General features: G+C 36.4%; 1 protein-coding gene and 1 long non-coding RNA gene across 3 annotated transcripts; both read left to right on the top strand.

Annotated features, from left to right (window-relative positions):
- The first annotated feature begins 271 nt into the window (after positions 1 to 271).
- LOC111502602 (trehalose transporter 1-like protein) lies at positions 272 to 13,130 on the top strand. Of its 2 annotated transcripts, none has more exons than XM_074186060.1 (2): positions 272 to 506; positions 11,674 to 13,130. In XM_074186060.1, the coding sequence occupies exons 1-2, from the start codon at positions 407 to 409 to the stop codon at positions 12,975 to 12,977; spliced, it is 1,404 nt and encodes a 467-aa protein (XP_074042161.1). In that variant the 5' UTR covers positions 272 to 406; the 3' UTR covers positions 12,978 to 13,130. The 2 variants fall into 2 exon arrangements, with proteins under 2 accessions (XP_074042161.1, XP_023012481.2); XM_023156713.2 differs by lacking the exon at positions 272 to 506 and adding an exon at positions 8,098 to 8,443.
- Positions 6,903 to 7,597, top strand: LOC111502590 (uncharacterized). Its single transcript, XR_012468276.1, has 2 exons — positions 6,903 to 7,291; positions 7,418 to 7,597. It is a non-coding gene; the product is annotated as an uncharacterized lncRNA (long non-coding RNA).
- Positions 13,131 to 27,713: the final 14,583 nt, after the last annotated feature.

The raw sequence follows: 27,713 nt of genomic DNA, 5'->3' as shown, positions 1-27,713 counted from the left end.
AATTGTATATAAACATATTCCAAATAAATTGAATTGAATTGAATCAACAATAATAAACTACTTTTTGAGCCCTGAAGAAAAATTTGATTAAATTCGAAACTTCGGCAATCGAAAACAATCGTTTTTTAAAGAAAAAATTGATCCTCTCATCCAAGCAACCTTTTTTCAGGATTCTTTTCTACGTCACTGATAATTATTTCGTGCAAAACGATTACACTACCGATTTTTCCTGCCAAAAGTGAGTAATATAAATAATTGAGAATATCGCCAGACTTTTCGTTCGTGCATTCAGTTATCGTGAAATGAATATTTAAAATAATTAGTTGCAGTTTCGAAAACAACATGAGCGATAGTTGTAGTTTGGGCTTGTGTTACATCGTGTCAACGTGATTTAGATTACTTCAATATGAGAGTGAATATAATGAGGACTTTTGGGGACTACCGGCTAGAAGCAGATTTGAAGAATGCAGGAAAAAGTTGGCCACAAGTTTTGGCTATTCTCATAGGTGGGCGAGATTTGTAGTAAATATTTATGTGAATTGAAATTTGTATATTTTCAGGACGGATCAACTTTTGGGGAAGGAAGGTTTTGTCTTTCTACTTCTCCATCTTCATACAGAAGAACGTAAAAGATTCCCACATTTTTTTGTATGAAGATAGAGAAATAAAAAGCCAAAACCTTCTTTTGCCTCATATTATTTTCTTCTAACAATAAACCCCTTTCAGTTCAAACAAGATTTCTACGGCTGGGATCAAATCAAATCATCATGACATCAATGATGTACTGTCATTGATGACATCAATAAATTTTACGTATTCGTGACATAAAGTCGTAATTTTATGAATTAATTGAGTATTTCATATTGAAGTGTAATGATAATGAAAAAAAAACGTAATAGGATGAAGATTTATTGAAAATTCACTAAAAATTGTGTCAAAATATTGAGAATGTATTCTGAGAAAATTCAATTTCATCGAACTTCATCATCAGATTATTGGAGAGGAATCTTACTATGCTTGGTCCATAATGATGTTGAAAAGCGATATTATAAAACGATATCAACATGGAACTTTGTTCCTGATATTGGAAATGAAAGCTGAACACTTTCAATGAAACAAAAAATATATCATGGACACAAAACAAATTTATAAATCACGAGACATGCTTAAAATGTTGTCCGTGATCACCTGAACAAGTTCTTGTCATTTTCTTTGATATGTGTTTGAGAGGGGTTGATAATGTTTCATATTTAATTTCACTAGTTCGGACTTCCTATGTCTAATTTGGTATATTAATATGATTCGAAATGTATGAAAAAACAAATGAGACCAGAATGAATAACTAAAATATTGATTTTATTAGGTAATGAAACCTGAAATGAAAATACATTAAAACGAATAAGAAAATCAAGATAAAATATAAAAATGAAAATAAAAATTTTAAGAGATTTCCAAACAAGTTAGGTTAGGTTAGGTCCAAAGTGAGTGGTTCTATTCGACTCTCCACCGCAACCCGCAAGGGTTTATTGTGGCTCACACCTATTCACACTCGACCAAATAAACCCAGCTTCTTAACGAAGGCAAATTAGTAGTTTGTATGGTTAATAGTAAGAATACGGTCCTACCATACTGAACAAACCTGATTCGGTCACCAGCGGTGCAGGCAGACGTATGTGCTCTGCTGTTCCATCATTTTCTAAATAGAGGCGACACATACTGTGAGAAGACCTGTTGGACATCGTAGTTCATCCCTACTATAATCCAACAACAACAACAACAACAACACAATTCAATAGTGTAAATTTCCGCTTGATATACAGTCGCACAGGTCCCTAGACAGGTTGATATCTTTGTCCTGGGTCTGCTACTGAAAATACTTGCACTAGAACCTGAAGGTGTTTTTGATCCATCTGTGAACCAACAACTATTTGCTATTAACATTTCTTTCTCTCGGAGGATCCAGTCCTCTTTGTTCGGGAACTGTATAAGGCAGTTCGAACTTGACATTTGGAGGCATAAAGTCAGAGGTCATTTACTGAATGCTGTGACTTCCAGTTTCAACAAACAGTCTGTTGCACTCTGCATTGAATTGATTTTGTGCATATGGCAATGTGCACAAGTCTATATGCAGCCCATCTAGTCTCTCTTTCCAGAAAAATGTGGATAGGAGGTAGATATAAAAAGATCTCTATGGCCGCTGACGGTGTGGTAGGTACTGATGGCATTACTGATGACCAGACAAGTTTGTTTCTGTAAGCCAGAGAACTTCGCCTGAGCCGTTTTCTGTAAAGCCTTCGGCCACCAGGCAATTGCACCATGGGTGATCATTGGTCTGATGATCATCACATAAATCTAATAGATTTGTTTGGGAACTGAATCCCATATTTTACCACGAATTCTTCGACATGTCCATAAATACAGTCTAGCTTTGTGTAAAACTTTTTCCAAGTTAGTAAGTGTTCCAGGTGAGTTCTTCATCAAAAACAATGCCAAGATATTCCACCTCCGTTCTAAATGGAATGACCTCACCATTGAGAGAAAGTGGCGCTGAATCATCAAACTTTCTCGTCTTGGTGAAGGAGATTATCACAGTTTTGCTGGTGTTGACAGACATCTGCTCCCTCAGACGCCAACTGTAAACAACATCCATCGTACTTTGGAGGTTCTTACAAGCTACACTCCACAACGTGGACCTTGACAGGATGACCAGGTCATCTGCTTTAGCTTGCAGATCCACTTTTCTTCTGTCAAGGGCATCAAACAAGTTACTCCACGATGTTTCGAATGTTAGTACAACCAGTGCCTGCCCTTCCTCATGTCAGAGAATTGTCGGAAAGGATAAAAACGTGGGTCCTAGTACAATATCAGAACCTGCTCCAGATCCGGAAACACCAACCGTAGCAGCCTCACGAAAACTAGGGCACCAAACGCGGACTGCGATTCCAATAATTGCATTTACTGGATTCCCTGTGAGTGCCGCGAATCCTGTATCGGTGAAACTGAGAGTCCTTTGAAAATTCGCACTGCCGGGCACAATATAAAGACACAGAGAAGAGAAACCAGCATATCGAGAATAGCAGAGCATGTTTAGACCCATAAACATAACAAGTGGTTCCGAACTGAGATCTTCCACAAGGATAAACAGTAGTTCAACATGAAATTCAAAGAAGCTGCATATATGTTGTCCAACGACGCATACCGCCAAGCTAGCGTAGAGACACAAAACATATGGAAACCTCTGACCAAGCGGAAAAACAGAAGGAGTCTTTAGAGGGAGTTTTTATAAATCGGTGAAGCAGAGAGAGGGGAAAGGTGAAAGCTCTCGAATAATACTAAAATTCATGAATAAATCTAAAATATCAATATAAAACGTAGTAACGCGATTGATTCGAAAATTTCTCTTCTTTTCGGACGATATTCATCTCGTCAGGAGCTGAAAACTACACGACAAATATCGTTTTGCTCTGATGGTCGAGAAGGACTACATCAGGCTTATTAGCTTGTATGAGCCTGGGGGTGGGGGAACGAATAGTTCCAATAAATTCGGAACTTCTCGTTTCCCACAATGGTTCAATGTCCTCTGGAGCGTAGGGCAACACCAGTGTCTCGTCAATACCGTAAGAGTGTCGTAAATAATAATATAGCACTCTCAGGGTCACGTTATGTTGATGAATGTAGGCCAAGACCGCATATGCTGGACATGCTGATAGCAAGTGTATTAGGGTCCTGCACCTTGTGCCAGGAACCTCTATACCCATCACGCGACTGCGGTAGACTAAGGTGTTGAAAACACCATCCTGGCAAGCCATGATGAACCCCTTGGTTTCCGACTTCAGCCCACTCGACCAAAGGCAAGCGAAAGTCAGGCGCTTTGAGAAGCCAAGGTCTTCAATGTTATTGAAGAAGACCCCTTGCATTGGCTTATCCTTGTGTTTCCGCAGAAGTGAGGTGATCTCTGCGGCTTTTATATAAGCTTTTTGCTGAACGGGTTCCAACTCGGTGACAGAGTTGTGGTCACCTCGTTCAGTGTCGAAAACTAAACGAGTTCACCGGCTGCTCGGGCAGCTGCCCTAAAGAGAAATTATTCAATTCCTGCTCTATCATGGTCACGGACCATGCAGAGAAGGGGATCCGAACTCCTCATGACAGGCGACCTGATGACTGATACATCCAGTACCATTCTGTCATGTGGACACTCCAAACTTAAAGGTTATAATAATAATAATTATTATTATATGCTTCTCATCAGAGTAATGTCACATTTTTTATTTCCAGCATGTTTGTCATCTCTTAATAACAGAATGCTGTTCTCTTGCCATCTCCCTTCACTCCGAAGATTGTAGAAGACACAGAAAACTACGATATTGATGAAACGATGGCCTCGTTTTTCACCACTTTACCACCTGTAGCAATGATTGTCACTTGTTTGGCTTCATCATCCCTAAACGACTGTATTAGAAGAAAACGAACATTGCTTCTGGTCATCATAACTCAAGCATTTTCTTGGACACTACCAGCGGTGTCCAGAAACGTGTATGCCATATACGCTGCGAGAATTCTATCAGGTGTGGGAGATGGGATAATATATATTCAGTAGTGTCCCCATGTAAATAGGAGAAGTTGCCCCTCCAAAAGTCAGGGGTACCTGGGGAAATGCTTTACCTCTCACTTACTACACAGGAGAATTTTTCATCACCGTCATCGGTAGCTACTTCAGCATACAAAGTGTCTCACTGATCTGTATTATAGTACCAATTCTACTATTGTCTACTTGTTTTCTGCTGCCAGAATCACTTTACTACAAACTCATGAAAGGAGATGAAACAAGTGCTCGCAAAATTCTGCTGACGCTCACCAGGAAGCTGAACGTCGAGGACGATTTCATGCAGCTCAGAGCTGATGTCGAAAGACAGATGTCAGAACAAGGGACTTGGAAACATTTGTTCATGATCCCGAGCAACAGAAGAGCTCTAGTAGCTGGGTTCGTTCTGAGATATTCGCAACAGATGAGCGGGCTCTCAGTGTCTCTAACTTTTATTTTAATTCTCAATGCTTTTTCTGTTGTTGATAGACAATCCTCAATGTTGTATTTGTCGACAATATAATCAAACAATCGTTTATTGCACTTAGGTATCGATGACTTGAACAAACTTTCGCTCCTCAGTATCAAGAACAGTTCTTTTCTGGTTATTTTCGGCAACGCCACAGCGCCATCGACTGTCGGACTACCTGTGAAAAATGACAATTATGTGAAAATGTGGCAAAAAAGGGTGCTAAAAACTATTGCGAACTAAAATTCAGACACGTGGGTTATGGTTGTTCACTTTTTCTAACCGGAACAATGTGGAACTTTTTTTGAAAATCTAGTCAAACTAAGGCAAACAACAAAAAAAAATGTGCATTCAACGGATATGTTCGAATATTTCACTAGGATATTTCTATAACTACATAATTATATTGAAATTACAATGTACTTACCACAAGGTAAAATATCCATATTGCACTATAACTTCACAAAAACACAACAAATCGACACTACGGTTGGGACAGAACTGATGAGCCGAGTATAAGGGTGATGAAAAAACTCAAAGTTTGGCTACCTGCCCCATGGATTAGGGCATTTCTAGAAAAAAACCTAATTTTGTATTGGATATAAGGGATATTTGAGACCGGTTTGGTATTAAAATTTTATTCAAAATAAAACTTTGTTTTTTTGACTTTTGTCGTCGTAAATAGGCTGTTTTGCCGTGTGACAACGTACAGAAATATATGTCCCTAGAATGTCCATTCTAGGTACTTTACCTAGTCTATCGGTTGGTCGGATCGACCAAACGAAATTGATTTCTACTTTTCATGGTGGGAAATAATTTTCGACGAATCTTCCAATGGCACCCTTCAAACTGACTTTGAAGGGTGCCTAGAAGATGACAGTACTACCAACTGTCGAAAGCGCTCGCAGATAATTTATAGAAGATATAAAGCTTCAAATCTTTTTTGTAGAATTTAATATTGAAATATATATATATATATATATATATATATATATATATATATATATATATATATATATATATATATTTATTATATATATATATATATATATATATATATATATATATATATATATATATATATATATATATATATATATATATATACATATATATATTATTTATTATACAAAAAACGTCTCATTCAGCATGACGTTGTTATAACATTATTAAACCATCAATAAGCAGTAGAACATATGAAGGTAATGCCAAAACTGTGTGTGAAGTTATCCAACATATAGGTATCAAGGTCATATAGGTCATATCAAAGAACAATTTCAAACATTGATATCTCGAGAATGGACTTTTAGGAATTACATTACGTGATTTTCAATTTCCAAATTGATACATGAAACACGAAGTCATGCGTAACATGTGCTTACGCGCAAGACTGATTTCAAATTGTGGAGTTTTGGACTTTAGTTAATAACTTTTGGGGCAGATTGTATAATGCAATTTTATGAACTACTGAACTGTGTTGGTTCAGTTGCCAAAGGACTTGGAATTAGGGTGGGCCAATTATCAACGCATTTTTAACTCAATTTGCATGCGATCGTTTAAAATGACAATGTTAAACTTCCCGCCATCAGAGTCACCAACCACAGAACGCGTCTTGTTGCATTTTACTGTCGGCTGCACGGAAGTCTGGTCGATTTCAATTATTACATTCTTCACCTTTGGTTGCTTCGCTTTTTCGATATTTTGATTTATTCAGTGTCGACATTTTCTGAAAGAAATGATAAAAAAGGTAAGTAATGCAGTTCAGATCACTGAACTGTCCATTAATCAATGATTAAAACCAACAGATCTAAAACTATTAGTTCAGTTTTAGATCATATATAGCGTATGTTTGCGAGGAATAATAATATAGCGTAGCGTAGCCTACATGATCTAATAGTTGTGAACAGTTGGTTCCGTTGGTTCTGTGTTGTTGTGTGACGCGTGAATGTCAATGTCATTGTCATTCGTGTTACTCTTACTCGACTGTTTTAGTGATTGTGGTTGACTTATTAACGTTTGCACTTTATCTTACTGAATACTAAAAAGCTAAAAGGTTAGTGAATTCATAATGTCTAGGTCAAACTTAAACAAACATATGCGTGCTAAACGGCATTCGCAATCTGCTCCCTATACAGTTATTCCGCCGTCCGCAGCTTCATCATGAGAACAAACAGCCAAATGTGTTGAAGCCACTAGTTGACAGTACGAAGAAGTGAAGGAAAATGCAGCTCGTATCATAAGTGAGTATACTCGTATATTATTTAGACACCACCTACATTAGATATCTATAATAATTTAATACAGATTGGATTTTCATATTGATCATCTACCATTCATTTTGAATAGGCAATTTAAATTATTTTCAGGTTCTGCTGAGAAGGCAAACATGTCCAAATCACGACAGGAAACGGAACTGTCGATTCAGGCATGGCTAAAAAGGGCGAAGGAAAGGAAGGACGTGAAATCTACGAAAAAGTTTCAATATAATCATTTATGTTATGTTATTTTCAATGGATGTTTCAAATAAAAGATTTTGAAATGTTCAATATTTTTTTTAATTTTCTCGAGCCAATCTGAACTAGTAAATAAAAAATAAATAATTTTTACTTCTTCGATTGACGACTTGTTTATTTGTGGAAATTCATGTTCACTGATACACTACAAAAACACACTTTTGTCTATTTTCCACTAAGTATATTTCTTTATTGTTGACCGGTTTCAGTTAATCAGTTAGTTTTGAAAATGGTGTAATATCCGAAACCGGTCAACAATAAAGAAATATATCGGAATAGATTTTTGTAGTGTATCCTCAGTGAAATTATTTTTAGCCTACAGAAACGCATGATAACCTCGTCCGCGAAAGCAAGGATCATACTATAAGAGATCGCTTGAAAGCCGACAGGTCCCAATCACCTTATTAGCATGGAAATCATTATCAACTTGGAATAATATTTTTGTTTTGAAGCAAATAAAAGCAGAAAATTAATAATGTTCGATGACATTATCCAAAGGTCAAGTTATTTTTCTCAATTGATTTCATATTATTCATATTTTTAAGAACTTAAACAATTCAAGTTCATTTATGGCTCGACAATTTTTGTAACTGAGTTCTAATCATTCTTAATTACTAGCCTCGCAGAAAAAAACTTTCGATAGCTAGAGTATTATTTACGTTACTGAAATTTTAAGCCAGTCCTGAACGATTTCTGAATTTTGAACGAAAACTGACAGCAGCAGTACCACTTTGTGTGCCACTATCACGTAATATATTCCAACGAATTATCAACTGAACATGACGGTCAAAGAGCTGAAAATATGTGAAAATGCTAGCAAAGATATGAGTGATAAAAATGTGGGCAAAAGTTGGCCACAGGTTTTTACTATTATAATAGGTGAGAGAGATTTTGGTTTATTTCAATAATTTGTTTTCCATACATTGATTTCTATGGTCAAAGGTACCTTCTTTTCTATTTGTAGTTTAGTTAGACATGAAATCAACATGGAGTCAACTCCATACTATACAGGGTCTTTCACGACAAGCGTTCGTTAGGCATATATGGAGAACGATTCAAAATGAAAACTTGAAATTTTGTGCTAGTGGGTTTTACAAAATGGTCTTCTTAGCTGAAATATTTTCAAATTACGGTCTCTTTCCGTTAAACCGGAAATTGAGGGCAACTTCCTTATTTCAAATGAAACACCCTGTATTTCATTACATTTTTTATTTTCTCAGCACATTTCAAGATCACTTTGTATAATAATGCCTATACCCGAATTTGTTAGTTTTCGAGATATTAATTTTTTCCTGAAAAATTTGACAGTTACAGCACTACCCCGAAAAAATCATAACCCATAGACAGTAACAGTTGAAAATGTGAAATTTTGCAGAATCACACCTTATGCATGAAGTCATGAACAGGTCTATCGAATTTTCGAAAATAATTCACCGGGTGGTCGAAACATGATGAAACACGATTTTTTCAAATGGAAACCATACACTATTCTATTATTTTTGGATACTACGAAAAAAAAGATATCAAATTCATCAAGAATGTCCTATACCTAAAATACACCCCTGGGATTGAAATATAATACTATCAGAGAGATAAATTATATCTTCGTTCATTGATATCGAATACAGTAATTTTATTATGTTTACATAAAAAAAGGTTAGATTTAACTTTTATTTTAGAATTTAACTTAATTTCTTTAAATTCAAATAATATTGTGCTTCATTTCAACAGATGTTCAAAGACATTGCCGTTTTGTTCTAAACAAGAATATATTCTATTTTGCACTATTTGTAGCTTTCTGTATGAAGTCAGGAATCAAATTATTGAAAGCTCTCAGAACTCTACGTTTCATGTTTTCTTCATCACTCACAGAATCCGCATAAACATTTTCTTTGAATATATCCACAGAATATATCCAGTGGCGTCAGGTCTGGAGAGCGATGAGGAAATTTAAATAGCCCATTGTAGCAATGTCACTGATTTTCGAACATTCCATTCAACAACCCAGCAACAGTATCAGTAGTATGTGCAGGGGATCCATTCATCTAATACCATTACTTGAAACGATATTGTTCAGAAACATGCCTTATGGATTCACCAACCACATTCATAATTATATGCGAGTATCTATCGCTATTAAATTTTTTTTCATTAATGTTATTTATGGGTTGATGAAGGAAGTTAATATGAACAACCGCTACCATAAATTATAAACTATTTATTACTCTGATGTGAATAAAATTTTATACATTCCCTGCGAGAATATTCTTCTCTTATCTTTGTACAGGATAGAATATAAAAAAGGAAGTACCATAAAAAACTACATAAAACAAAACAGGGGAAATAATCCAATTTGCAAACACTTTTACAGTATGATACATAGCAATTAAGATATAAACATAAAATTCGGTCTTCCTTTATTGCGCGAAAAACATTAAAACTCCATGAATGGATTTTCTGCTGCCCAAAAATGACGGTTGTAAGGTAAGTCGTGAGGTTTCAGATTTTGAACCTGGTGATATTTGAAGAGACGCCTCTAATGTTTGATTAAAATCCGGTTTATTGACGAACATGAAATCCTAAGTGACTTTTCTGCGTCTTTCAACGATTTTTCTGGATAGGCTGTGAAGTAGGCCAACACTTCGATGTCCTCATTGCTTACAAGTGTTTTTTCTGTTGATAGAAGAAAAGATCCGAAATCACGAAATCTTCATTAGAATACCCCAAACGAGACATTTTGCACACAAATAGAAAACTACGAAATACACATCAATCATATCGCATCAAATTTTGACATATTTGTTGTAACTTCATTTGTTTTCAAAGCTTCCTTGGTTTGGTATTGCTTCGAATTATTTACATTTCAAATATTTCCCAAAATCGGATATATCTTCCCAGGGGTGTATTTTAGGTATAGGATATTCTTCATGAACGTGATATCTTTTTTCCTTAGTATCCAAAATTAATAGAATAGTGTATGGTTTCTATTTGAAAAAATTGTGTTTCATCAGTTTTCTCGATGTTATGTTTTAGATGGAAAATTCGACCACCCTGTAAATTATTTTCGAAAATTCGATGGACCAGGTCATGACTTGATGCTTAAGGTGTGATGATGATAAGGTGAGATAATTTCACATCTTCAACTGTTACTGTCTATGAGTTATGATTTTTTCGGGGTGGTGCTGTAACTGTCATATTTTTCTAAAAAAAATTAATATCTCGAAAACTAACAAATTTGGGTATAGACATTGTTATACGAAGCGGGCCTAAAATGTGCTGAGAAATTTAAAAATGTAATAAAATACAGGAAGATTCATTTGAAATAAGGAAGTTGCCCTCAACTTCCGGTATAACGGAAAGAGACCGTAAGTTGAAAATATCCTATTTGAGAAGGTCATTTCGTAAAACACACTACCACAAACTTTCTTATTAGTCAGTGGGCAATGCTTGAAGACTGGCCATAAACAAATCTAAAGTAAATGGAACTTCAAACGTTCATGCCAGTCGCTATATACCTTCACAGTACGTTTAATGGACTGACGCCTATCAGAAAACAACTACTCCCCTGGCTAATACCACGAAGGGCGTTGGATTATATCCGACAGGCGTCAGTGCAGGAATTTTCACAGAAAATGTCCTGCATATGCAATTGGCAATACAACTGAAAGAGTCGACCTTCAATTATGGAACGGGCACACTTGGCTAATGATGAGTGGCTAATAAGCCCGAAACCGGTCTGCAAGTGTGCCCGTTCCATAATTGAAGGTCGACTCTTTCAGTTGTATTGCCAATTGCATATGCAGGACATTTTCTGTGAAAATTCCTGCACTGACGCCTGTCGGATATAATCCAACGCCCTTCGTGGTATTAGCCAGGGGAGTAGTTGTTTTCTGATAGGCGTCAGTCCATTAAACCTACTGTGTAGGTATATAGAGACTGGCTTGAACGTTTGAAGTTCCATTTACTTTAGATTTCACTACCACAAAATTTCAAGGTTTTATTTTGAATCGTTCCTCACATATTCCTAACGAACACTCATCGTGAAAGACCCTGTATTCAACGTTAATTTATTTGTCATGCAACTCTCACGTCAATTATTTTTGTTCCAGCCTGTTTATCATGTGTCAGCAATGGAATGCTGATGTCTTGGCCATCCCCTTACACCCCAAAAATCATAAAGGATGAAAACTACGACATCGACGAAGGCGAAGTTCTCCCCTTCACAATATTACCACCAGTGGCAATGATGATTACATGTCTAGTTGCATCCACTCTGAGCGATACCATCGGAAGAAAAAAAACGCTTTTCATAGTGTACATTCCTCAGATACTAGCATGGGCACTCCCAGCGATATCTACGAATTTGTACTTAATTTATGCTGCCAGAATATTGGAAGGTGTTGGAGATGGGATAATTTTCACTGCACTCCCTATGTACATAGGGGAAGTAGCCTCCCCAACAGTGAGGGGGACCTGGGGAAACTCTCTAACCATCTTGTACTATGTGGGAGAATTTGCAATCACCATAATTGGCAGTTATCTCAGCGTTAAAATCTCATCTCTGATCGGCGTTATATTATCTACTTCATTATCGACAACATACTTCATTTTACCAGAGTCTCCGTACTATTTATTGATGAAAGACGATACAGTTAATGCTCGAAGAAGTCTGAAAACTCTCACCAGAAAATCTGATGTGGAAGAAGATCTGCTCCAACTCAAAGCGGACGTTGATAGACAAATGTCAGAACGTGGAACATGGACAAGTTTGTTCGTCATTCCGACTAACAGAAAAGCTCTCATAGCCGCTATTTTCATGAGATTCTCACAAAACATGAGCGGAATTGTAGTCGCTCTCACGTGTACCCAAACAATTTTTGAGGAATCGGGAAGTGACATCAGCCCAGAAATTTCGTCTATATGTTTTATAGGTTTCTGGTTGTTGTTGAATACTCTTGCCTCATTGTTTAATGATAAGTTAGGTCGGAGAAAATCCTACATCGGTTCATTGATACCCTCTGGTATAATTTTGATTGCTTTGTCTGTATATTTCTATATGGAACAGGAAATTTCCATGAAAATGAATTCTGGATGGATTCCTATAACAGGGATGTTACTATACGTACTCTTCAATTCTTACGGAGTTTGTATAGTACCAACACTGATGATGGGGGAGTTGTTTTCCACAAGTATCAAGGCAAAGGCTATGACCTTACTTGTCGTAGTGTTCGGGATTTCAATTCTATTTTCGACTGTCTTGTTTCAGGTTCTCTCTATAAAATTTGGTCTGTACGCCCCATTTCTACTTTTTGGTGTTTCTAATCTAGTCTCCAGTATATTATCTTTCTACTTGGTACCAGAAACTAAAGGAAAGACTTTGGAACAAATTCAGCAATACATGAATGAGTGGTAGTCGTTTTTTATGAACAATGAATGATATAGAACAATTCAAGAAACTATATGCTCACAATATTGGGTTCAAATACATTTTTCTTTGTATCTGGATCCTTTATGTTCGGACAAACTTTTGTAAACTTAAATGAAATAAAATTAGGATAGAACACAACTTTCTCAACTTAATTTGGACTTCCTTGAGAAATGCATTTTGGCTTTCTACTTCTCCATATTTGAACAAAAAATGTGGGAAATCTTCAAGGAAAGAAAGGAAAAATATTTGCAATGATAACCAGGCAGTTCAGGCAAACAAGATAAGTGAAATGAAAGGTAGAATTTAGTGAATTCCATAAATCTAAAACAAATTTTGTTCAAGTTAGGCTAATATAGTTTGGCTACAACTTACCTCAAACCAGAACACAAAGCCCAATTTTTTGCCACTACTTATATATGAACAAAAACTGGAAACTGAAGAAAACTACTGGAAAGATGTAGACAATTTCAAAGAACTGGCATTCTCATGTATTAAAAAATGTTTAGTACTCACCCTGACCTCTCGAGAGCGATGCTCGTATTTCATGTGATTACCAATGGAACTGGGTAGCAGTCGCTAACAAACCAGTTGGCTTTTTAATTTGTTCCATAGCCTTCCATAGGCTTTGTATTCTTTGACGAACTCAAAAATATTTTAATTATTTCAACTACCAACTAATAGATGGCGGTATCATTCACCATTCTCACCACGTACTTTCAGAACTTATTTGGCTACTAATGGAAATTGGAACTGATTGTGTTCAATATAACAAAATTCAATACTATTTAACATTACTTTCTATCATCAACATTGAAGCTTTGTATATAGGGTTGATCTATATACAAAGGTTGAAGTCTCCATTTTAACTTCCGGTACAGAGTTCCTTTTTTGAATATTGTTTATCTCAACTACCAATGGATAGATGGCAGTAAATGAAAATCGTGGCAGAGTGTCATGTAAATGAATGAATTTGATAGATATTTTTCATTTTCTTAGTTTGTGAAGAATTGTGAAGTGGGAGCTTGAGGAAATAAGTAGAAAATACTTCAACTGTTATATCAGATCCTATATACACACACTAGTATGAAGTAAGTTTCTTCTTTGGTTGTACATTTTTTGGTTTGCCGCAAACAACTTTTTCAAACGTTTGAGTTAAGTTGATAGCTGAATTATATAAACTTTTTTATATTGAAGCCGAACCATACTAACACAGTCAATGTTGCAAGGTCATTTTCATACTTAACAGTAGAATTTATGTCAGCAAAACAGTAGAAAATATATATACAGCATGTAAATGGAAATATCCTGCACTATCTATCTGAATGTCGAAGAGACGTATACAGTTTGGTAAATTTAGCTGTGCCTCTGAATATTGGATCATAGTGGATCAGCCGACAGAGTAAGGCAAGAGCTTATTAACATCAAAGAACTCGAGTAGTGACTATCGTGTGATGATTTTGGGTTGTGAACTGTGAGTTATTTTTCGTTTCTGGAAATGCCTTCGAATAGTGAACTGAAAAACAAGGTTCTCATTGGACGAGTTGAGAAATACAACGTATTGAGAATTAAGCAAACGGAAATTGTGGTGGATGATGCTAATTTTGGAATTTTACGCAGATGCATGATTAATTTCCATATCAAAGAGAAACATGTTCCCTACGCTTAGGGAAATTCATAAGACTATCTTCCGAGATAGCTGAGTCTTTGCGAAAATAAATTCATAAACTTGCATTTTGGTACAGAATGATGAAAAATAACAGGAAAATATTGACGGAACTCCAGCCTATTCGACTACTCAACATAGAACTCCTGAAAAAAATGCGGACCTACAGAGAATAATGTCTAGATATTATTTAAATGGATGAAACATATATATTCACGTCACACACACGTATCAAAAAGGTTGGAAAGGTGGTGAAAATGAGTTTGTGTCTGAAGCTTACGTTATAGATGGAAATCGAATTGTAATACAGGTGATCATCACCAGATGAATTTTGATAATTATGGGAAATAGGTGTCGGAACACGTGAAATGAGCATGCCCTCAAATCTGTTGAAACCACATGTCATTGGTGCCCAGATCATCCGATTCAGACCAAAAGGAGTTGATAATCATCGACCTATAGTGCTTGCCGTGACAGTGATGGCCTAGCCAACGTCGATCTCAAAGAAATATGGACCGATGAAGTCGCCACCCCAAAACCCACAACAAAACAGTGACTTTTTCGGGGTGCATTGGACGCTCTTGAATCTCATATAGATTGGTATCGCCCCAAATTCTACAATTTCACAAACTGTGACCTCATCTAGTAGGGGCTTTCTAAATGGACTATGCACCAGGTAAACTTATATTTATATTAAGACCTGCCTCAATCTCAATATATAAAAAGAAACCCTCGTATTTGTTTTATTTACTTACATACCTCTTCATAATTTCAGGTAAAGGAAAACAGCTTATTATTTGTCATATCGACAATGAGAATGGGTGTTTTGTCGAAGGGCTGTGGTGTTTCGAGTCAAAGAAAACTGGAGATTATCACGAAGAAATGAACGGTGAATCTTTCGAACAGTGGTTTTCCAAAGTTCTACCCCATCTGGAGGATAATGCTATGATTGTAATGGACAATGCACCTTATCATTCGCGACGGTTAGAGAAGATTCCGACAACGTCTTCAAAGAAGGTTGAAATCCAAAATTGGCTGCGATCAAAGAATATTAGCTTTGACGACTCAATGCTAAGAGTACAGCTACTAAAAATTGTCAAGGAGCGCAAGCTTGAATACCAAAAATATATAGTCGATGAGATGGCAGCAGGCCAAAACAAAATTGTCCTTCGCCTGCCTCCATACCACTGCGAGCTCAATCCCATCGAGTTAATATGGGCGGATGTAAAGAATTTTGTAGCTCAGCATAACACCACGTTCAAATTTGCAGATCTCAAAGTACATTTTGATGAGTCTTTGAAAAGAGTCACAGCGGAGAAATAGGAGAAATGTGTTCGGCATGTGATGTCGGAGTTGAGACAAAGATGTGGAAGTTTGATAACATAATAGAGGCACAAATCGAGCCACTAATAATTCAAATTGGTGAGGATGACACTACTGATGATGAGAAAAATTCATCCAGTTGCATAATTTCGATTGATATTCCTTTTGATTTTACATAAAATGAAAATTATCAATAAAGAAATAATTACGTCTCTTTTCATATAATGCTTGAGTGCGCTGTGAAAAATCCAATGAAAATCTTTTTATATTACACATATTTTTTCCGTTAAACTGCAAAACTTGTGCATTTCACTCGTTATTATAAAAAAGTGCTCCTACGTATGATATAGCATTTGCGATTAACAAGATGTTGGTTCTGAATACCACCCTGGCCAATTCTTGGGATTTCCAATATCACGTGCGTAGGGCATGTCAATGTTTACATCCACTCTATCTTGGATTTGAATTTGCTTTAGTGCCCCAGTTATTTTCGAAGAATTTCAAATCAGTCAGTTGGAAAAATAATTATAAAATTGATAAAATATAGTGTGTACAATATTTAGATAATGTAATCGTATCATTGTACCAAGAAATTTCGAGATGAAAGTCTACATTTTGAGTTCCAATACGTAACTTTAGGAACAAATTTCAAAAATAGCTCTTCTGCGCTTCCATAGCTAGAAAATATAAGGTTATTTCAGAATATCTCCGACCAGAAAACCTCAAAGATTTCCTTCCACATATGAGAGCACATCAGAAGTTAACAAGATGCGATAATGAAATCCGGATGAAGGAACTGGAAGCATCAGCGAATCCCCGGCGAGAAGGAAGCGTACAGAAGTGGTAATAAACCTATTTCCCCACTTATATCACTTCCGCTGAAGGATAAGCCGCTGATAAGCGAGATGTATCTGGAATAATGAGCGTTATGAGCAAATTGAATATTTCGCAGTAGAGAAACAGTTGACGAGTTCCGCGCTGGGGGCAACACGGATTCGCACTTAGAGTGGAAGACGCGCCGCGACGGCCCACATCAAAGCAACCCTTGGCTGATCTATCCGACGTCTACTTAGCCCTGTCGTACCATCGGGGTGTCCCACTCATCATCTCCAATTATAATGAGTTATAGGGCTAATATATACTTCAATAACTTGGGAGATCCTTCCAAGTCGGTTTCAGCTCGGAGGAAATGAAGTGTTTAGGTATTCAAGAAACACTTCAGTGCGAGATTTTCAAGAAAAAGTTTCACAAAAACGGAACACGGGTTTCATCATTCAATTGCTACTTCAGGCGTGTCTTTAGTGTTTAAGGTTTATGATGTAGAATTGTTTTTCTCTTTTATTCGATTCAAACTTTATTCACTAAATATGAAAAACTGCAGGTTTTTCCGGGTTTTCCTGCAGCTGAAAAAGCAAATGCGCCACTGGAATCAATGAAGTCGCCCTGGAGCGTCAATTAATTTTTGTTGTTTCATAATTTCATGATTTGTATTACTTTCTTCTTTAATGAACATTACCCATTGAAAAAAAAATCACGATTTAGAGTTCTTGTATGTTTCAATTTCTAACAATACAAAACGCTTGCAACCAGGATCCTCCGTTCTTTCAACTTCGAATGTATTTCCACTACAGAATTATCTATCCAATAACGGTGGATAGATAATAAAAAGTCAAAGTCAAAGTTTTTAAAACAAACAGTCGTGTGTTTGAAGTCTCTCTCAACGATCAAAATGTCTTCCCCATACTTTGCAAACAAGCGACTTATAATTGGTCGTAGTTGAGATCTTTTTCCTTCTATCTGGCCCATAAGTTCATCTAGAGAGAACTGACACTCCTCAGTATTCTTCCAGAAATAAATACATTTTTGCCATGACCTTACCAACTGTGGGATGCTGACGATTTCCCCTGGACTTTTCTGTTAGTGGTGGTGGTGATGTTGGTGGTAGTGTTAGTGGTGGTGGCAAAACCGATGATATCTGGCATCAAGGGCTACCAAATATGTTTTCTCACATATTCGCTCTTTTATTTTAAGAGCCCATTCATCACCACGTTTCTCAGCTGATTTCTTAAAGATCATAAGGTTGTTTTTGCTGGCGTTAGGATATATTTCATTTATTTTAAATATGAAGATTTTAAAAGAATCTTTCACTAATGAAAGTATACTCATTGGTAGACACGGAAAGTTCAGTAGTTATTATTTGTCCCATATGGTCAGAAAGGAGGAAATATATAACATCTAGTTGAAATCCATATCATTATTCACTATAATATTATTTTGTCACCTAACAAACCACAAGAGGAGACTAACTCATCTGTCGGTAACAAATAAGACAGATGGGTATCCGCGGCTAAGCTAAACAATGGAGACGGGAGTGGGTTAACCAAATTAGCAAATTTCAAACAGATCCTAATGGGCGCCAGGTAAATTTAATCCTCCAGATACCCTAAGTAACTCACAATATCGATAACTTACCAATTAATATTGGAAATAAAAGATAAGATCCCCAATATGATTTATTCAGTAATCTTAACTCACATTGATTAACCGACAACGCTTCTAAGACAACAATACGATATTCACACTACTACGCGATGTTCAAATGTCAATACAAGAGCGCGGTGTATATAACCACAAATTCAATCAGCCATAAATTAAAGTAGTAACGACGCTTAAAAGAAAACTACAATACGTCAAGTAAAACTACCACGAAAATTAAATAGGTGAAATCGTAAATACTAGTATTTGAAAGTAAGACTATCTCGTTTGCGTCGCGTGAGCTCAGGCGTAGGCGCATCGGTGTCAACAAGAAATTGTAAAAGAAAGAAAACACCTCAATTTGCGTTTTAGAAATGAAACAAAACACGTTGTCAACTAGCGGTGAATTCAGCCAGAAAGGCAATCACTATATCAAACAGGTAACAATAAACAAAAGGCAAACAATTATTTAAACAGATAACAATAAAGAAAAGGGCAAACAATTATTTAAATAACTCAATATTACACAAATATTCAAATAAATCAATTATAACTTGCGTGCTCCTTTTGGGCCACCCGGTATATGGGGTTAGGCTACCCCGTAGTTTGACGGAGGTGGATCACCCTGTAGTACGGCGGAGATGGATCACGCTGTAGCACCGCAAAGATAGATCACTCTGTAGCACCGCCAAGATAGATCACCCTGTAGGGCACCACAAGATGGACCAGTAATGGATCACCAAATAGGACCCCAAAAAAACCCTACGAAAGGAAATTCTCAATCAGAATCAGATAAAACCAAAGTGAGATTCAACCCCATTCAATAGGGACTAGTTGACTAATCGATACCCCTGGTATATTTTCATTAACAAAAGTAGCAAGATAACAAGAGTATATTTTTGGGTGCCCTGTATAATCATATAACCTGTAAAAAATCAAGAAAATTGAATGAGTGTTGAAACCTCTCTTCAAAACTAATATTCAGTGGAATTACAACGATGGAATCAAAAATTACTAAAATAATTAAAGACACATTTAATGGTATAATTCTTACCCTGACCAAGGGGTTTTCTAAACGTTTCTTCGTGTGCTCTGCACGGAAGTCCTACTGGGACTTGATGAGTGACTAAGGGCCTTCTGTTTCTTATGAATCTAGGGACGAGATCCGGAGGTTGTAGAATTGAAGAGATGATACCATAGCTAAGACTACATGAGAGATGCGATAGTGATTCAGACATACCTGATTTCGAAAATCCTTCCACCTGGCACAATGAGTTCGGTAACCACCACAAATCCTCAAAAGAGTTCAAGTTTCAGACTGCAAATATCCACACCAAAATGACCAATCAGTCTTCCACTATATAATCCTGACTTGTAGAAGTGATCCCCGTGAAGGATGGCACAAATACAACCATATATATCCTACAAATCAGTCAGATGGTACCCTTGAACTCTCAACCAAGCTCAACGAAGATCAACACCGAAATCTGAGAGACTACCACATCTGACAGCTATCCAGTTGTAGTCACAGTGTGTCCAATCTACGCTACAAGCACAAAGGGGGCGCTGTACACATCATAAATCTATCAATTCCTCCACAGCCACTCGAGACATCATCAACAAGTCCATGAGCCATCAAAACTCCTTCTCAAAGCAATGCAACCCTAAAACAACCCTTGTAACCGATCAATCCCTCACCCGTGAACAACTGTAGAACTAGTTCGATGTAGGTCGTCGAAACGACGCTACGAAAGTTCGTAGCTGTCTCTCAACCTTGTTATTGAATGTTTACAAAAATATTGACTCCAACCTATTTTCAACTATTAACCAATCCTTATTCTTGCCATGGAATAGAAACATATAAGGTAAGTTGGCACATCTTTCCCATTCAGTTCGAATATTTGAACATTCATATTATGCAGAATATTTACCGAAAATATCAAACAGTATTCAGAAACCCAGAGCTAACTATTAATGTATTCCAGGCGATATGGCTCTAATATGTAAGTAAACCTTCTGGAAGTGATGAATAACAATCTATGCAATAAATATTCTTGGAAAGGTACAGAGAATAAGGCAGACAACGGCTGAAAAATGATAGGTGAAGAAAACTGAGAAACATACAATAACAACTTTTTCAACCTAGCGAGGAATTTCGGATTTCCAACGTCGAATGCGAAGTGAATGGTAAGTACTGGTCACGGCAGTTAGTCAGGGAGCATACATATATTCTTGTATATTTCAGGTATGGTTTCCTATGGAACGGAAGATTCCCATTGCTATGATGTTAAATGAATATAATCAACTTGTAACTGAATTACATTGTAAACATCCTCTGAATAAAGATCTTGAAAGGTAAGGTATTGTTTTGAAAGGTCACATAGGAGCAGTTTTGAATCTAGTGCTAAATTGAAACGTAACAATTTATAGGTATAGTTTTTTTATAGTTACTTGACTCAACTGATTAGTATTCGAAGTAGCATCAAATGAAAACATGTCCAAAAATCCAGGGTTTTTTTCGAATCCCACATATCTGGGATACTAAACCAGTGGTGGTCACAATCAGTGAAAGAAGAGATAACATACACATCGTTGTCAACAAAAAACTGGACACCTGCACATCGAAGTTTATTGCTAATAACTCACAAATATCTTGATGTGTGAGTTATAGATATTCAATTTGTGAAAATATATGAATTTAGGATAAACATCTGCCTCACGGGAAGTTACTTCCAATGGAGAGGAGATTTCTATGAGTATTTAGTCGGCGTAGCAATGGGAAGTCCACTCAGCCCAGTGATAGCCAACTTCTTCATGGAGAAATTTGAAAGAAAAGGTATTCGACGCTTTTGATTTCAAACCAACCATTTGGCTACGATACGTGGATGACACCTTCGTTATCTGGTGACATGGCATAGATAGACTGAACCTATTTCTAGACCACATAAATGCTCCACACCCTAGCATCAAATACACCACGGAGACTGAACAGGATCAACAAATGACTTTTCTAGATGTACGTGGCAGCAGTGCAAAGCAATGTAACAGTTAATAACACTTCGGCGAAATATGCTAAGGTGGCAGCAGTGCAACGCAATGTAACAGGTAATAACATTTCGGCCAATAACAACGCACTAACTAGAAAGGCGGGCTACTTGTGTCAACATACAGCTCACGAACTAGGAATCACGAGTCATCGGTGAACCATCAGAATGAATAGACCTATGGAGAAGCCAGCCACTCGTGCTGGACAGTTCCAAACCACGACGGCCTTCAAACCCGAACGAAGAGCGTAACACTGAAAATCTTGGCTGTGAAAACCTTAATCAATTTATTAGGATAAACATATTGCTCAGATGCATAATACTTCCACATTACCATAAAAATAGTCTACGAGTATGAAACATTTTAATTTTGACCTGATTTTCCAAGGAAATGAATTTAAATAATTGAAAAGCAGCCACGAAAAATGGATCATTCGACAGTATTTCCACTTTTCCTATGATACAATAACACAGCTTCGATCATTAATGAAATTGGTGAATAACTAAAATAGTATTCCATATCCTGTGAAACATTGAAGAAACGATACCCGCAGGACTCCAGTAAATTGTGCGAATCGTCCCATTTCCTCAACATAACTATAAAATATCTTCCATCGACGCGACGATGGAAATAGCCAATCGATAAATGGGTCCCAAGTTCTCGAGCACATCTGCACCGTACCTCTCCAGCTAGCTTCATTGTCCGTTTGATGTGTCCATTTGGAGTGAACGTGTCGTCTGAAACTGCAAATGATCATTTCAATTCCTCGAAGTCGTTTTTTGGATCTCTAAATATTGAAAACGACTATCTCCTGAATGCATAATGGATCCTCCTCTGGATATTGAGAGCAATATAAAGTGTGTGAGTAATGAAAATAAACGTCCGATTTTCATGAATAGATACGTTATTCACTACGAAAAAGCCATTGTGTCCGGATATTTTTTTAAAAATGAAGTTTGTGGAAATCAAATCATAAGGTGTAGTTTATGAGATTCCAAAAGCAATGTCCTAGGTTATCGAAACAAAGAGGTCAGAAATGATGCGGAAATGAATAGCTGAAAATATCAATTATATTGAGCAATATTTCATTAGTTCGAAATTCCATTGTCTAATATAATATAAATTGATTCGATAACCCTGAAAAAACCAAAAAGATTAACCGAAAATAAGAATTTTATTAAACAAAGAACTGGGAATTACAAAGAAATAATATACAACAACAGCCAAACAAATAAAAATTTAAATTTTAATAAAAGCTGAACAAATTGAAAAAATTTAAATATTATTAACAAAAAATTAAAAAATAAAAATTAAAACATTTCAAACCAAGTTATGTCACAACGTTTCGATTGTTAGTATCCACAATCGTCTTCGGGTGATAACTGGACTTATTCCTCCGAGATCTGACTATTTATAGGTCATTCGAGTGCTTTCACCTAGCCCCTTTTCCCTCTTTCCGCTTCATTGGTTTTGGCGGGAGATGACCGTTTGGCGGGAGTTGGTCGTTTTTCGCTTAATTAGAGGTTTCCATATGGTACGTATCTCTACGCTAGCTTGACTAAATACGTTGTTGGACAACATATACGCGGCTTTTTTGAATTTTCTCCTAAACCATTGTTCCTCTTTGTGGATGATTTCAGCTTGAGCCCACTTGATGTTGTGTTGATGAGTCCAAACATGCTCTGCTATTCCGGATTTGCTGGTTTCTCCTCGCTGTGTGTGTTTCTTGTGCTCAGCAAAGCGAACTTTCAATGATCTCTTAGTTTCAGCGATGTATGATTTTCCGCACTCGCAGGGTATCCGGTAAATGCAATTCTTGGAATCGCAGTCCGCGTTTGGTGGCCTGGTTTTTGTGAGGTTGCTACGGATAGTGTTCCCAGATCTGAAGCAAGTCCTGATGTTATACTTGGACCCAATCCGTCTTATCCTTTCCGATAATCCTCTGATGTAGGGAAGTACAAGTACTGGTTGTGGCGGCTTCTCTTCCTGTTCTACCAGATCAGCCGAACTGATGAAATACACCACGAAACATTGTCAACCACTTTCAAACAAATTTCGAGCAATATTGCGTTTTATTAATATTACAGCAATTCATTATAATTTCATTCGTTCTTTCATAGACTTCTTTCATAGAAATATATTAGAATTATAGTTCTCTCTCACGCCAACTATGTAGATATAGTATGTGGTCCAGCGTTACGTTTATCTGATAAAAACAGGAATACAGCCACTACAAAACGCATGCCTCAGATTCATTACAGGAACTAGGAAGCACACGTGTCTTATCATTTGGAGTAACTGAGATGGTTAAAAATGGAAGCTCGTCGCATATTTCATGCTTGTATCACCTATCATAAGATTATAACAACAAAAGTACCCAGTTACCTTCACGACAAAATAAGATATAGAACAGACATCCATAATTTGTATCTGAGATTCAGAAATCAACTCCATACACCCCTCTAGAGAACAACTTTATTTTGTGGATCCTTCTCTTATGATGTGGCCTGGCTTTATAATCGAAATCTCAATTCACTAAAATCACTCTCCGCTCTAGATTATAGTAAAAACTCAATATTTACTTACACAAATTGCCTCAACTTCTCTGTCAATAAAATAATTTTGATGTAAATGAGCATTTCGTACAGTTTGACCTACTAACAGAAATGATTCTGGTGCATTTGACACTGAAATATATCTAGCATTTACGTATGTTGTGCATGTACAATATTTTTCATTAATTTTTTTGTTTCTCTTTTTCGAGGTTGAAAGGAAGAGCAACTTCCGATTGAGTCATTCGTGACAAGATCAGAAATTGAATTCTGCCTTTTGATAGGTACGTGGGTGGATGGTATATATTGTATTCCTTGCATTGTATTTTTTTCTTACCTATCAATAAAAACAATTATTATTATTATTTTTTTTCCATAGTATGCGCTGGTCAGGCCCTATCCCCCTAAGCTCCGATGCATTCGGGAGGGCGCGCCAGCATTATCAACCAATGACCACTCCTCACACCGTGGGGTAAGTGATCATTGGGTCCGAGAATCATGTGCCCTGAGCAAGCGCAGTGAGTCAAGAATGACAGCCTTCTGCATCTGTGCGGCTAAGATTTTTGCCTTATTGCGGCAAGTCGGCATGATTTTAAGATTCGAGAGTAGAGAGGACATCATTCCACCAAGGACTCCAATAATTAGAACAACCATCTTGACATAGTGATCTGGATAGAGTCTGCGGAGTTCGAAGAGAAAATCTCGATATTTCATTCGTTTTTCCTCCTCTTTTCTGACGATATTCGTCTCGCCAGGAGCTGAAAACTCCACGACAAATATCGTTTTGGTCTGGTGGTCGAGAAGGACTACATCAGGCTTATTACCTTGTATGAGCCTGAGGGTGGGGAACGAATAGTTTTAATGAATTCGGCACACCGGTGTCTTGTCAATACCGTAAAAGTGCCGTAGATGGTAATATAGCACTCTTAGGGCCACATTATGTCGATGGATATAGGCCGAGACCGCATATGCTGGACATGCTGATAGCAAGTGCATTAGGGTCTCGGGCCTATTATTATTACTATTATTATTATTTTAGACAATCGAAGTACGAACCACGAAAACTCACCATGAAATATTGTCAACTACTTCCAAACAAACAGTGAAGTTGTCGCTGTTCCATATCAAAATTCAAAATTGGTAATGATTTTCGAAGAAGAAAAGTCGAATGGAAAAGCGTTAAATGCTATTTCATAGAACTTGCAAAGTTCCACCAGTTTTTTGTTTTCATTTGCGTCATGACTATTCAGTTAACGACATTCCACCAAAAATCTAGTTGAGATTTATTTTCACAATTCCCAATCTATCAAGTCGGGTGATTTATCGTAATCTGCTGTGGAAGAAGATTCTTAGCTAGGTATATTTACATAATACTTCCTATATTTGAATGAAATATTTTCCCACATTTTCCGTCTTTGGTTTATTGCATGAAAGGTCGGATTTCAGGGGTATCGATCTAACTGAAAGTGAAAGCAATGGCTGTACACAAATAAATCAAGGCAGAATATTACCGCAACACCGAGTCCCAATAAATTGAACGAAATGTCAAAAACACCGTAGAACACAGAAGTGAAAATTGTAACTGAAATGTATTTAGCTCAAATTTCCAGAATTCATGATGCAAATATTCCCGTTTCTGTGAACAAAGGTGAATTGTAATATATAGGGCGTTTCTTAAGCTGACTCCACTATTGAAAAATATACATACGAATTTCACAACTCACTAGTCCATTGTTTCCGATAATATGAACTTGCAATGCCCATAATCGTTGCATTTGTGCTATACATTCAAGGTTTCACATTTATTTATACATTTTCATCTCTACATTAATAAGTGCACTATTACTGTCCATTTTGTGATAGCACCTACATTTGAGCTGCTATTTGTGTAATTTATTCATTATGTACCTAGTCAATAAAGTTTACTGTACTTTTACTTTAACATTGCTATCTCGGAAACGGCAAGACTTACAAGGTCGGATAAATTGGACAAAAGTTTCCTATTTTGGGAAACTGTCACAATCCCTTTTCAGCAGAATTTGTTATTACAGTGCCTACAAAAATCGATCAAAAAACAAAAGGTCTGTACTTAAAAAATGATGTTGATATTGAAATTCCATGAACGAATATAATCCCGAGTTATGCGAGATAATTTCACACTGTTTAATTGTTTGTCTAAACTAGACAATACAGAGTGTAACTAAATGAGTATAAAACATTCAAGGAGGTGATTCCTCATCGAAAAAAAGATAGGATCTTTCATATAAAGAAATTTCATTGGAGCATCCCTTGTTAAGATACAGCCCCTTAAAGGGGGTACATAAAATTTGTATAACAATTTTTTTCACAAGCACTGAAAAAGTTACAATATTGAAATTAACCTGACGTTTTGTGTTACTGAAAAGACACTTAGCCGGAAATTTATTTGGTTTATCCCATGGTTGTAAGGGGTGGAAAACGCAACGCCTAAAATTTATTTCCAAAGTAACTTTTTGTCTCATTTGTTTACCATTTGAAAATTCATTTCCGATAGCCTGTTTCATTCTAAACAAAAAATGTCTCTTGGGTTTTTTGCCCAAAATAAACCAGTTCGCAGCAAAAAATTATTTTATGAATAACAACTGATTTATTTTGGGTAAAAAACCCAGGAGACATTTTTTGTTCAGAATGAAACAGGCTATCGAAAATAAATTTTTAAATGGTAAACATATGATAAGACAAAAAGTTACATTGGAAATGAATTTTAGGGGTTGCGCTTTCCACCCCTTAGAAACATGGGGTGAACCAAATAAATTACTGGCTAAGTGTCTTTTTGGTAGTACAAAACGTCAGGTTAATTTCAATATTGTAACTTTTTCAGTGCTTGTGAAAAAAATTGTTATAAAAATTTTATGTACCCCCTTTAAGGGGCTGTATCTTAACAAGGGATGCTCCAATGAAATTTCTTCATATGAAAAGTCCTATCTTTTCTTCGATGAGGAATCACCCCCTTGAATGTTTTACACGTATTCAGTTACATCCTGTATATGATTGATAATTCAAAGATTAAGTGCTATTCGGTTTCCAAACTCAAACAATTTTTTTGTATAACAACACAACCCATTAGTTGAGAATGTCCTTTAGTCAAAAATAATGATATTTTTTTTAAACAGTTGGCCATGCCAAAGCTACATTCGCCGGGCAACTAAACTAAAAGGTGGCTATGGACCAAAATGATAATTTCTAGCTATGGCGTCATTTCTTTACTAATCTTTACTTTATTTCCACATCCAAAAGTACGTGTCCTTTGGAATTTTTAGTTTTATTGATATTTCAAAACACAAACTTTGTTGAATCACCAACAAAATATTATGTTACAATAAATATACACTGAAAAAACAATAAACAAACTAGAACTGAATGATAAAAAAAATAGGAACTTTGAATATTGAACACAAAACTGTCATAACAAATTATCAACACATATTTATAAAAGATGTTTAAACTGTAAACTTTCTGCTTGGACGTATTTTGCACTGAGCCGACATAATTTTTATATAGAATTTTTAATGAACCATGGAGAAAATGACCTAATTTCTTTAATCCAATTGAGCAATAATTGAAAAAAAATTGTTTTAACATCTGTTTGTCCGTTAACAAGCTGTCACCTTCTTACGAACGACA

This window comes from Leptinotarsa decemlineata, unplaced genomic scaffold, assembly GCF_025532065.1.
Source record: "Leptinotarsa decemlineata unplaced genomic scaffold, Ldec_3_MD MMD2_tig00078422_RagTag_RagTag, whole genome shotgun sequence".
Taxonomy (NCBI): domain Eukaryota; kingdom Metazoa; phylum Arthropoda; class Insecta; order Coleoptera; family Chrysomelidae; genus Leptinotarsa; species Leptinotarsa decemlineata.
This window is presented reverse-complemented; position numbering and strand designations above follow the sequence as displayed.

Bases quoted from the DNA above. Each gene is read 5' to 3' on its own strand.
- LOC111502602 (XM_074186060.1), top strand. From the start codon at position 407: ATGAGAGTGAATATAATGAGGACTTTTGGGGACTACCGGCTAGAAGCA. The intron at 507-11,673 runs GTGGGCGAGATT...TTTTTGTTCCAG, and splicing joins AGTTTTGGCTATTCTCATAG to CCTGTTTATCATGTGTCAGC.